Below are 12194 nucleotides of genomic sequence, written 5' to 3'. Positions count from 1 at the left end.
CCCTACTAGGTCTTTATTCCCTTAGTAAGGAAGCCATTTGGTTAGGGTTGTTTATTATATAGTTAACAAGGGTAAAGTGGTCATTTCTTGAATTTTTATTGAGGAGTAGAATCGAAATTTAAGCCTCAGGTTTCAAACCTCCTGGGGAGAACTTGGAAGGATCTATACCTATTTTTGAGTTGGTTTGTCTTAGCTTTTCTATTAGGTCTTAAATCATGAAGCACTAGCATTGAACTGCTTCATTTTAGTGTTGTTCAAATATTGAGATTATTTTAATCCTTGAGTAATTAGTCATTTATAAAAAAGTCTGTTTCTTTGATAATACAGTAGACCTGCCTCATGGTTTCAGTCACTGTGGTTTGCAGATTATCCTCCTGGCATATGGTTAGAAGGTCAGTAGTATAGCCTAGCGCTCCATCACAATGTCTGTGTAGTTAACCTCACTTCATCTCATCAGTTAGGCATTTTATTATTTCCCGTCGTCATAAGAAAAAGGGTGACTACAGTAAAATATATTTTGATAGACCACATTCACATAACTTTTATTAGTGTACTTATGTAATCATCATTGTATTTTATTATCACTGTTAATTTCTTACAGTGCCTAATTTATAAATTGAATTTTATAATAGATATGTATGTAGACATATTTACGGTTCGGTGCTGCAGTTTCCTGCATCCACTGGGGGTCTTAGGATATATCCCTTGTGGATAAGGGGGAACTGCTATATATCTCTGAATTACCTTTAATGAAAGATGATTTGGGCAAAATATTCAAGTATAATAATCTTTACTATCTTCTGTCTTGCCAGGAAGTGGTTATAGTAAGTGCGACAAGAACACCCATTGGATCCTTTCTAGGCAGCCTTTCTTCCCTACCAGCCACTAAACTTGGTTCTATTGCAATTCAGGGAGCCATTGAGAAGGCAGGTCAGTAGTTGCTTTGATTTTTCTGTTGAGGGGGCACTGATTCCATGGAACAAATATTTATTTTCCATTTACTGTGTGTGTAGCACTGAAAAATGACTTTATGTCCACATTTCTGAATTCCCTTATAAAGAATCCTTGTACCATAGAGTTAGGAATGAAACTCAAAATTGACAAGAAAAAGAAATCATTCCTTTTATATAATGTCATGGACCTTATAGGTAATCACTAATTAGTAAATTGAATAAAATGTGGACATGCCTTTTTGATTTTTTAAAAAAGGGATTGCCAAAGAAGAAGTGAAAGAAGTGTACATGGGCAATGTTCTACAAGGAGGTGAAGGACAAGCCCCTACAAGGCAGGCAGTGCTGGGCGCAGGTACCAGGAATACATTTTTTGCTTTTATACTTAGAATGTTTGACATGGCAATGTGGAGGCTATTTCAGCTTAAATAAAATATTAAAATGTATAATGCAATCTAACATTTATAGACATATTGGCAGGAGTATTGCAGATTATAGGTTAATATGCTCAATTTATTAATTTTAATTCTACAGTAATGTTTGAAGCATTTTTCTGAAGTATGGCTTATTTGCATTGGTTTTTAGGCTTACCTATTTCTACTCCATGCACCACTGTGAACAAAGTTTGTGCCTCAGGAATGAAAGCCATTATGATGGCCTCTCAGAGTCTTATGTGCGGACATCAGGTATGAAGCACCTGTTCAATTTTATAACTACAGTAATTTGCAGTGTTAAGAGACATTAAAATCCAATTATAGTCATGCTTTAGAAGTGAGATTCTCATAAGTACAGTTGCTGTGTTTGAGATACTCAGGAGTGGATCTGGATTTGTGAATTCCCTTTGACAAAGAGGTCAAAATGATACCTTAGGTGTCCTGTGTTAAAAAGTAGTTTTTGGCCAAGATGTTTTAGTCTTTGGATGACTCTTTACTTGGAATCTTTCCCTAAGATTCTGGGTGATTTAAGACATCATAAAATTTGTATATGGGAGAATAAGAAGGATTTTCATCTGAAATGACAATAAAGGTGCTGACCCTGGGAACCAGGCCATTGTTTGAGCCCTGAATTGATGAGTATTTGGGTTCATTTGTTAAACTGTGTAGGCTTTCCACTGGCCTTGCTGATTTGATTTAGATATTGTCTTTACGTCAGTCAAGCAAGACAGGCTGCTCAGCAAACATGCCGTGGTGTTAGACTAGACCTAGACTCATGGTTTATCAGATCCCAGACTTTCTTCTTTCAGCTGAGGAGAGTGGGGTCGAGACAACCATAAACATAATTATGGGCTGAAATCAGAGAACACATGTCTTACCCTTTCTGGTGAATTCCAGCCTATCAGGGCATAAACACACCAGGCTAAAGCTCAGCGGTGAGGTCTTGACGGATTTCTTCCGTGTGCGAGAATCACAGGTGCGCGTTGCTCCGCTGCCCCTCCCTTGTTTGCTCCCGTCTGTCAGGCAAACCAAAGAGGAAAAAGTGATACCTGGGCTAATGTATCAGGTACTTTATTAGAAAAGATGTAAGCGCATGCTAAAAACTGAAATGGCATAGAAAAATATAAAATGAGTAAGAAGTCTTCTTTCTTCTCACCCCCAGTCTCTGGCTTATCTCCCACTTTCTTCATATTCTGCCACTTAAGAGCCAGGAGTGTTTTTGGCAAGTTGCTTGAACGCTGTGCCCCATTTAGTGTCTTGGAGAGCTTTCTGTGTCAGTACATAAAAGAGAATATTCTGTTGAACCAAACAGCTGTAATATATTTTATGGGTCCTTATTGAATGGACATCTAGGTTGTCTCCAGTTCTTCACTATTTTAAGTAATACTGCAGTGAGTGCCCCTATGCATGAGTTCTGTGTACTTGTAGCTACTTGAGTCAGTCCCACTGAGGCAGTAGTGCAGTGGTTAGGAACACAAGGTCTGGGGCCAAACTAATTTCAAGTCCCAGTTCTTTCTCATATCGGCTGAGGACCTACTTAGTGACATTCACTGGAGATAGGTGAGCAAAACATGAATCTCATTGTGTACAAGTCTTTCAGAAAAATTCCTAAGAGGAAAATTTGAGTCAGATTTTAAAATAATGATATTTTCAAATGCTTCCCATAAAAGCCAGTTATACACCTCACAAAGGTTGTGAGAACTTGTCTATTCACAAGATAATGCTGACATTGGGTGTTACCAAACTCATCTTAAACCAGTGGGTGAAAGGTGGTCATGAGATTATTTAGATGTTTGAAAACTGAATGACGAGATGTTTTGTCTTATTAAAGTTATTGTGGTTCCATAGGGAACACTATTTGCACTACACTGAAATGCTTTCAATTAGTAGTATTTGATTCATTTGTGCATGTGTACAATTAATCTGAGTCATAAGAAAACTTGGAATTGCCTTATTTTGAATATTTAATCTATGATTTTAGAAAACTATCCATTTTATTTTACATTGAAGAATAATTGATACCATATTTTCTGTCACTTATTCTTGCCATCATCCCTAGAAACTATTCAGTATTTCAGGATAATTGAATTAAACTTACATGAGAACTAATTGAAAATCTCTGTATTTCAAATAGTTGTTTTTTTTTTGGCATTCTGTTTGTCTTTATTGCTGATTAAAGGCTGTGAGAAATAGTTGGCCTTAATTTTAACTTACATTTACATTAATGTTTTAAACTAGCCCTTATGATGCAAATTAATATCTTTTGTTGACTTGTAATAACAGGTTAATTGATTAGTACTTATTAAACTTGAGTATATGCCAGGCACCAATAATACAAAAATAGATATGATAAGGTTTCTGGTGTCAGTGGAGCTTAGTTGAGTGAGAAAATTCAACTGTTCAAATATAGCTACATTACAGTGTAACAGTGTAACTAAGAAAAGCATTACACAGTAACTGGAGAACACAACAGAAGGAACGGAAACTTCCCAGAAAGGATAGAAATAGGTAGTCAGGGAATTCATAAGTGGCTGTAGTTTTGGTTAGTTTTAAAGGCTATTGTAAGCATTTTGCATGTTGGTGGATGGGTCAAAAAGGGCAGATGTCTGTGTGAATGAATGTGGTATCTTTGAAGAACCTTCAGCAGTTCCATATGACTTGTTTCCATATGAGGTCCAGGTCCAGGCATGAGGCTGGAAAGGGAGAGGGAAGTAAGATCGTAAAGGGCCTTATATACTATGCTGAGGAGGCCTTTAAAGAGGGAAATGATCAGACTTACATTCTAGCCAGAATGACTTAGGTGACTGTAGATGACACCTGGGTGTTAGAAAAAGCTGCATGTCAGATGACAAGTAGAAAATCATTACAGTTGTCCGGGAAGAATTGATGAAGAAGATCTCGGATATAAAAGGATTATTCCAACAAACTGAGATTATTTCTAATCTTTCAGAAGACAGTAAATTTTTAGCAGTGTGAATGAAATGAAGGGTTAGAAGAATTTCAGATAGTCTTACATGAAGGATTCCTGGCATTCTTATTTCTGATTCAAATCTTAATTATTACACATTTTAGAGCATTTCCTTTCATCAGAGCTAAGAGGGTTCTTCCTGTGTTCACTGTTAACATAGGGCACATGTAGAATGCCTGTTGGTCGTAGCTCTGTAAAATGTATGATGGGTTCACAGCTATTTGAATTGACGTTGGTCTTTGTGTTGCTGATCAGGATGTGATGGTGGCAGGTGGCATGGAGAGCATGTCTAATGTCCCCTATGTGATGAACAGAGGGGCAACACCATATGGCGGGGTGAAGCTTGAAGACTTGATCGTAAAAGATGGGCTGACTGATGTCTACAATAAAATTCATATGGTAATTACTGCGTTTTAATGGGAAAATGCCATCGAGTATATAGTACAGTTTGATTTTTAACATCTATGTATTTTAGGGACCCAACTGAAGGATGGGCTCTATAAATGCTGACTTTAGCCATTTATTTTAGGAAAATACTTTTCTGTGGTCATTGTATCAACTTGGCTCAATTGCTGAATAGATTTCCCCAAAGTGAAATAGGACATTTCTGACTTGTAATAGTGGATATCCTAACTATTTCATTATTTGCCTTTGAAAAGCAACTTCTGGGCTAATTTAAATCTTTGAAGAAGAGACATGAGTGAAAAGTTATTTAGTACAGAAATAAGTATCTGTTAGGAAACTAAATTTAACTGCTAAGTTATGCAAAGTGAACTTGTTTTTTAAATATTCTAACTTTTACCAGGGCAACTGTGCTGAGATTACTGCAAAGAAGCTGAATCTTGCACGAGATGAACAGGATGCTTATGCTATTAACTCCTACACCAGAAGTAAAGCAGCATGGGAGGCTGGAAAATTTGGAAATGAAGTTATTCCTGTCACAGTGACAGTAAAAGGTAGAGGGATAATGTTCCAAAATCTTAAATATTTTAGTAGACTTTACATGTTGCTATATTTTTTTATGTTTGAGTTTTAAATTAGAACATTTTTATCTTTGTTCATTTCGGCTGAGGACATTGACACTCCTGCACGTGGTTAATAAAGGGAAATGTTGCCACAGATAATATAATTTATTCCAATTTAATATCAAACTTCATCTCCATTGCAAATTCCACTAAGCATATCATTTTTAAATTGAGCAATGTATTAGAGCACTTCCTTATACAAGTGACAAATAAGACATTAACTTAAGTCAAAAAGGGGATTTATTAGAAGGCTATGAGGGGTCCCTCCCAGAACTGAAGGATACATAGCAGCAACTAGTCAGCTCTGGGAACTTCAGGGGATTGGAACTGGGTGTTCAATACTATTGGGATGTGCTGTTTTGGCTTTTCAGTCCTACATGCTTTTGTGTTTTATTTTCTCAGCCTTCCTAAGTTGCTACCTCCATCTATAGAGTCACATCTATAGGGCTATCAGCCAAAGAGGAAAGAAACATCTTCACCAACTCCAGCAGAATAAATCCACAGTGAAGACTCATTAACTTGGCTTATGTTGCATGTCTCCTCTAGCAGTGATTACTGTGCTCAGAGTGGTGGAACACTCCAGCCTAGGTGATAGGCCTGCCCCTGGGGTCATGGAATGGGGTCTGTGATCACAGAAGGAGGCGGAGAGAGAAGAGAATGGGATTTGGCCCAACAGAAGATTTAAATTTCATTAAGCTATCTAATAAATTCTTTAAGACACTGACAGAGATTACAGTTGGTAGATTCTAGAGTAGAATGTACTCAGGATGGTTTAAGGTATGCAGTCATACAAAGGGAGGCACAGACTGCCAGGCACCTTGTACAACAGTTTCTTACTGAGTGGCTATAATTATTGTCTTGACTGGTGTTACTTAAAAGACTTTTGTTTTAGGTAAACCGGATATAGTGGTGAAAGAAGATGAAGAATATAAACGTGTTGATTTTAGCAAAGTTCCAAAGCTGAAGACAGTTTTCCAAAAAGAAAATGGTTAGTATTAAGAAATGAAGTGTAAGAAAAAATGGAGTCAGTATAGAGTATCTAGGCTTAGAATTGCCTAAGGATTTTTAAAAAGTAATTCTAGAAAACATCTAGATGTTATTTAACATTTTCAATACATCACTCTCAATGAAATTAACAAATATTTGTCCATAGTATATTTCAAAGTGCTTAACAGAGAGATTGTAGAATGATCATACAATTCAGGTTTTCATGCGCAGTTCATCTGGAAAGTTTATTGTGATAGGCAAATCAAATTTACATGTTTTGTTTAATATCTGTAAGCTTTTTGAGGACTAATACGATAGCTTTGTTCACTGTAGTATTTCTGGTGCCTGGCACATAGCAGTTCCTCAATAAATAGTTATTGAATGTTAGCATGACTGGGATCACAGAGTTCTAAATTAATGGTATTGAAATCCTTTGAGAAAAAAGGTCAGTTCTGCTTTTAAAATTGGCTGTATACAGTTGCAGTAATAACTTGAAATTACTTTTCCCCCACTTTCTTGATTGAATTTCTCAATACCAACTATAGGAATGGATGAGTTTTCATTTTTAAGCATCATATAAAAATTTGTATTGGAAGAGTATACTTTTATAATTTTAGCAGCTGTCTTCACTGATATTTTTAAAGAACTTGACACAATTCACATGCCATCTGTTTAAATTGTACAGTTTAATGATTTTTTAGTGTTCAGTGAAATTTAATTTGACATACTTTACATACCATAAAATTGTTTAAAATGTTCAGTGATTTTTAGTATTCATTGCAATTTAATTTCAAGTGATTACAGAGAAGATTTTGACATTGATTTGAAAAAAATATAATCAATCTCTGCTTTTTTATGAATAAGCAAAGAGTTAGACCCTGGGGAAAAAAATAACAACTGGCCCTTATCTTTGAAGACCTAGTGCCATCCTGCCTGAGCTCCTGAGCTGATTTAGAATGAACTGTTACTAAAAACCAACACAAAATGTGTTCTTGTATTAGTCGTTTTATAGTTAGCTGTGTATGTTTCCTGAAGGCAGGAATTACCTACATCCATATTTGTAGTTTATGTATCTGGCAATCCAGGCGATGTATGTTAAGAATTTGTTCAGTTGAACCAAATGAGTTCAGTGTGAAGGGATGTTTGACTTCATGCTACTGGTGCTTTCAGGCACAGTAACAGCGGCCAATGCCAGCACACTGAATGATGGGGCAGCTGCTGCGGTTCTCATGACCACAGATGCGGCCAGGAGGCTCCGTGTTACACCCCTGGCAAGAATAGCAGGTAGAAAGTTTTGAACTTGTTTATTCCTAAACCTCTGAAATCTCTTCCTGAATTGAGTTTCCTTGTTAGTAATACATAATACACAATATTGAAGTTGCCTATTTCTACCTATAGATTGTAGCTTGTGACAGCACTTAGCTAATACATATTTAATATTTTCCTTATAGCTTGCTGTATATGAGTACAGTTTTAAAAATCTTTTCCTGTCCTGTGTGGTAAGTGGGAGAGTACAAGGTCCATGTTTTACCCTGGTACTATGGGGAAAGGTGACCAGGTACAATAAACAGAATGTGATATTAGCAGTCTAGAAGTATGAAATCTACATGTTCTGGCATTTATTATTAGCTGTGTAAGCCCTGGCATACCCTCAGTCTCCTTAAGCCTATTGTTTAGCTGTAAAACGTGCTTTCCTTTCTTCATAAAGCATTAAACAGGTATGATTCTGTTAGTTTAGAAAAAGCCTTGCAACTTGGTTTTATTCTTAGTTTAGACCACGGGTTTTAACCTCAGCACTGTGGACATTTGGCAGCAGTTCTTTGCTGTGGGGGCTTTTCCTTCTGCATTGCAGGGTGTTAGCAGTGTCCTTGGCCTTGACCCACTAGATACCACACAACAAGTGGCATTTTACCTGTTGTGACAACCAAAAATGTCTCTAGATAATGCTGGTGTCTCTGGGTGCACATTTCTCCTAAGCTGTGAGAATCAATGGCTTAGATGATTGCTGTAATTTTACAAAGTGTAGAATCTTAGGAAAGGAACAAATACCTTTATTTGTGTACTATGTATGTGTTGGATATAGCTTTGGGTGCTTGTAAAAAAGATTTAACAACCTGGTTTTTCTTTATGAAGCATTTGCTGATGCTGCTGTAGAGCCTATTGATTTTCCGATTGCGCCTGCGTATGCGGTGCCTAAGGTGAGAACAAAGAGAAGGACGGTGCTCCATTATGCCAGCTTCGGGTTTGCTTAATCAAATTAGCAAGTTATAGATTTTAAATGTTGTTCATTTGCCAAAGCATAGAGGTAGCTTGGTTTCCAGTCTTCCCACTTCTGAAAACAATTAGAGCAACAAGCATAACAAAACCAAAACACTAAAGGAGCAACCTACAAATTACATCTTCAGTGGAGCAGATAAATACTATATAACTGAAGTGCTTGTAAGTATGATGCTGAGCTCACACACCTGTGCGATGGCAACCATAAAATGGGAAGATGGCATGGCAGAGGAAAAAGGGAATGCTGACAGTCCTGGTCCTCTAATTCAAAGCAGATACTCACTGGTAGGAGAGGTCCCATCCTGACAGGGAACGGCTGGGAGCAGGTCTTGAGGTAAAACTGAAGTAGAGAAAAACCTACTGATGGTGGGGAAAGTCTACATCCTGCAACAACTGTCAGCCTGAGTCTCTGTGGGAAGTTGCTGAGGGGTTTTAGGAAAAGAGACAGTGACGAGGAGGTGTAGGGGTCGAGGGAGCTCCAAAGAGTCCAGCAAACGCTCCCTTTCAGAAGGAAAGCATCTCACCTGGAGAGTCAACTACTGAGAGCAGCACCCAGGTTATTAAAAATAAAAAGCAAGCAGAAATCACTGGGGAAGAAGGATAGAGGAGGATCAGAAACAACAGGGAGTAATGATATGTCCAGACGTGGCAGATCTCGGGAGGCAAAAGAAGTAGGCAGCTTCTGAAAGTAGAAGCCAGATGCTGACCCTGACTAGACTGTGAGCCAGAGAAACAGCTGTACTTCTGCACCGTGTTGTCTTGTGCTTGGGACAGAGGAAGCCGAGTGTACAGGTTGAGAAGCTGGGCCCACTGGGGGAAGAGAGGAAAGGGGAGGAATAGGATCAAGTTAGTTTTATTCTGCACAACACAAAAATTTCTAAAGAAAAAGGACCCTAGCAGTAGTTTAGGGAGATAATAGCCTAAGGATAACCAGTAGCACCAAAACACCTTCATGCGTAGCTGAGGAACTACCAGAACAAGAGATCATGACATAGAAAATTGGGAAGAGATAATTTACAGTGAATATACAATAGCTCTGAATATCTGTGCCCCAAATAATCCCATAGCAATGTTTATAAAGGAAAAACTATAGTGATGCAGCGCTAAACAGAAAACACTATAATAGTGGAGACAAATACACTGCTTTCATTTGGCAGATCCAGAATCTAGAACTAAACAATATATAATCAGTAAAGCAGACCTTCACTTAAACAGAGAGTACATATTCTTTTCAGGTCTGTGGAATAGTCAAGAAAATCGAGTTTTCTCTCTCTTCCCAGAATAGAAAATAACACAAACAAAATTTTTCCAATACAATCTGAAAAGATAAATTCAAGTCAGAAAATAAAAGGGCCTTTTTTCCTGGAAACTAAGAAACTCCACATTTAAATGTATGTGGCACCAAGGGTAATATAAACCAAAGTTGCAGAATTTTAGGAAAATAAGTTTTGACACTTATTTCAACATAATCTAAATTTTGAAAAATTTAGGTTCTTAAAGATGCAGGATTGAAAAAAGAAGATATTACAATGTGGGAAGTAAATGAAGCCTTTAGTGTGGTCGTTCTAGCAAACATTAAAATGCTGGATGTTGATCCCCAAAAAGTCAATATCAATGGAGGAGCTGTTTCTCTGGGTCATCCAATTGGGTAGGTGAAATGATGAAAAACATCTCTTTAATGGCTGTCTATATGTTTCTATCTAAATTTAAATTGTCTAAAGATAATTTGTATTCCTCTTCATTTAACAGTTTTCTTCCCACCCGTCCTTCATAAGGGAAAGTATTTCTAGGATCCAACACTGAACACAGACCTGTTACATTTTTTGCTTGAATCTAATAGTTTTATGTGGTAGAAGATAATTTTAGATTAAAGTTTATGCTTGCCCTTTTAAAAAAGCTGTAACCATTCCTGAAACAAGTCTCATGTTTAAGAGAAGTAGTTAAGCTCAGCTACAAGAATAGCCAATAAACTTTATAAGAAGTTAATTTGGGATAGAAACATTGTTTGGTTAATCATAAATCTGTAATGTATTGAAGAATCAGAATGGTTTCTTAATCCTAGGATGTCTGGAGCCAGGATTGTTATTCATTTGGCTCATGCTCTGAAGCAAGGAGAATATGGTCTTGCCAGTATTTGCAATGGAGGAGGAGGTGCGTCAGCCGTGCTGATCCAGAAGCTGTAGCCCTCTGCGCACGGCAGCAGCCTGGGCGGGCGGGACGGCCTGCAGTGAGGAGTGTGAGTGACAGCCCTGTCGGCTGGTACTCAAAGTCATGTTTCATTTTTTTACTATTTTCTGTTTTAACTCCTTTTTAAAAATAAAAGATCAAAATCTGAAACCTTTTGAAATAAATCTCTTCTGCTTTAAATTGTCATCTTTAGAACTTTAACACATTCTTATGTTATAAAGCTGTGCTATTTGAAATACCAGTGTGCAATATTCGTGACTTAAGTAGAAGCTTCCATTTTAGAGAACAAATCATAATTCATCTTATTGAGGATTGTGAAAGATCAAGTGAGTGTCATCTATAGCTAATTGACACTCAGCAGACTTTAATGTGAGAGTGGCTGTTCCGGGCAAACTAGCAGTACTACATACCATTAGTTGAGAAGACACAAAGTGTGCGCAGTGTTGCCAGAAACAGGAAAAAACCGTGTGCCCAGGTCTAGGGTGGATGTAGTTTCCTCTAACCTCAGCATTCCGGATTTAGTGGGGCTGTGGGGCTAAACAGAAAATCCCATAGTCTGGGCTCTGAATTACTGCAGCAGCACAGAGTGGGAAAGAAGGGTGAAACTGCTCAACTGAGCGGATTTATAAAGGGAAGAGACTACTCCTTCCTATATGCAACAATGCTTATTCTTAAGCAGAATAAAATTCAGCAGTTACCTTGAATTACATTTTATCCAGAAAAACCCCCACACTGTATACACATATCTCTTGGCGCATACTTCATTGTGGATCCTTATCTTGAAGAAACACAATATATGGAGAAAAAGAAATACTGTTCTTTAAAAGTCAAAGAGTACTTTAAAAAATATTTGTATAGTAATCACAGCTAACTTTCACAAGCACTGTCTTAGAGGCTTTATTTATATTAACTTCTTTAATCTTCACAAAAACCGAAGAGGGTAGGTACACATTATTGCCCCTACTATACAGATAAGGGAATCGACATAGATTGGCTAAATAAATTCCAAAGTCAAATCCAAGCAATCCTGCTCAGGGTTAAAATTCTTAACTCACTATGCTTGGCATTTTAGTGTTCTCAATAAGTATATGCCCTAACTGTAATGGGAGCTGGGTAAAATACATGAAAAAAATACCCAACCCAAAATATAGTAGAACATTTCATTGAAGATAAACAGAATTAACACAGCATCCAAAAACTTCTGAATACATCCAAAAAACTCTGACAGTTCTGGGGAAAAAATGGAGAGAGGAAAAGAAAAAAGAAATAGAACCAGTAAGTGAATGACGTTTCTTAGAAAGAAAAACAGTACTCTCAAGCAATAATGATGCTATAATAGAAGAAGAGCTCAGTTTTACTAACTGGG

The 12194-nt window shown here is 37.3% G+C and overlaps 1 protein-coding gene across 2 annotated transcripts in view; it reads left to right on the top strand.

Annotated features, from left to right (window-relative positions):
* LOC108388483 (acetyl-CoA acetyltransferase, mitochondrial) overlaps positions 1-10978 on the top strand; it is a 31607-nt gene extending 20629 nt beyond the window's left edge. For both annotated transcript variants that reach the window (XM_037020255.2, XM_037020259.2), the window contains 10 exons: positions 813-930; positions 1210-1305; positions 1536-1636; positions 4608-4751; positions 5158-5308; positions 6270-6365; positions 7535-7648; positions 8498-8562; positions 10132-10289; positions 10704-10978. In XM_037020255.2, the coding sequence (XP_036876150.2) occupies positions 813-930; positions 1210-1305; positions 1536-1636; positions 4608-4751; positions 5158-5308; positions 6270-6365; positions 7535-7648; positions 8498-8562; positions 10132-10289; positions 10704-10824 (1164 nt within the window). In that variant the 3' untranslated portion in view covers positions 10825-10978. The remainder of the gene's footprint in view (positions 1-812; positions 931-1209; positions 1306-1535; positions 1637-4607; positions 4752-5157; positions 5309-6269; positions 6366-7534; positions 7649-8497; positions 8563-10131; positions 10290-10703) is intronic.
* The last annotated feature ends 1216 nt before the right edge of the window (positions 10979-12194 follow it).

Source organism: Manis javanica, chromosome 6 (genome assembly GCF_040802235.1).
Source record: "Manis javanica isolate MJ-LG chromosome 6, MJ_LKY, whole genome shotgun sequence".
Classification (NCBI taxonomy): Eukaryota; Metazoa; Chordata; class Mammalia; order Pholidota; family Manidae; genus Manis; species Manis javanica.
The sequence above is the reverse complement of the archived record's forward strand: the minus strand, read 5'-3'. Positions and strand labels throughout refer to the sequence as shown.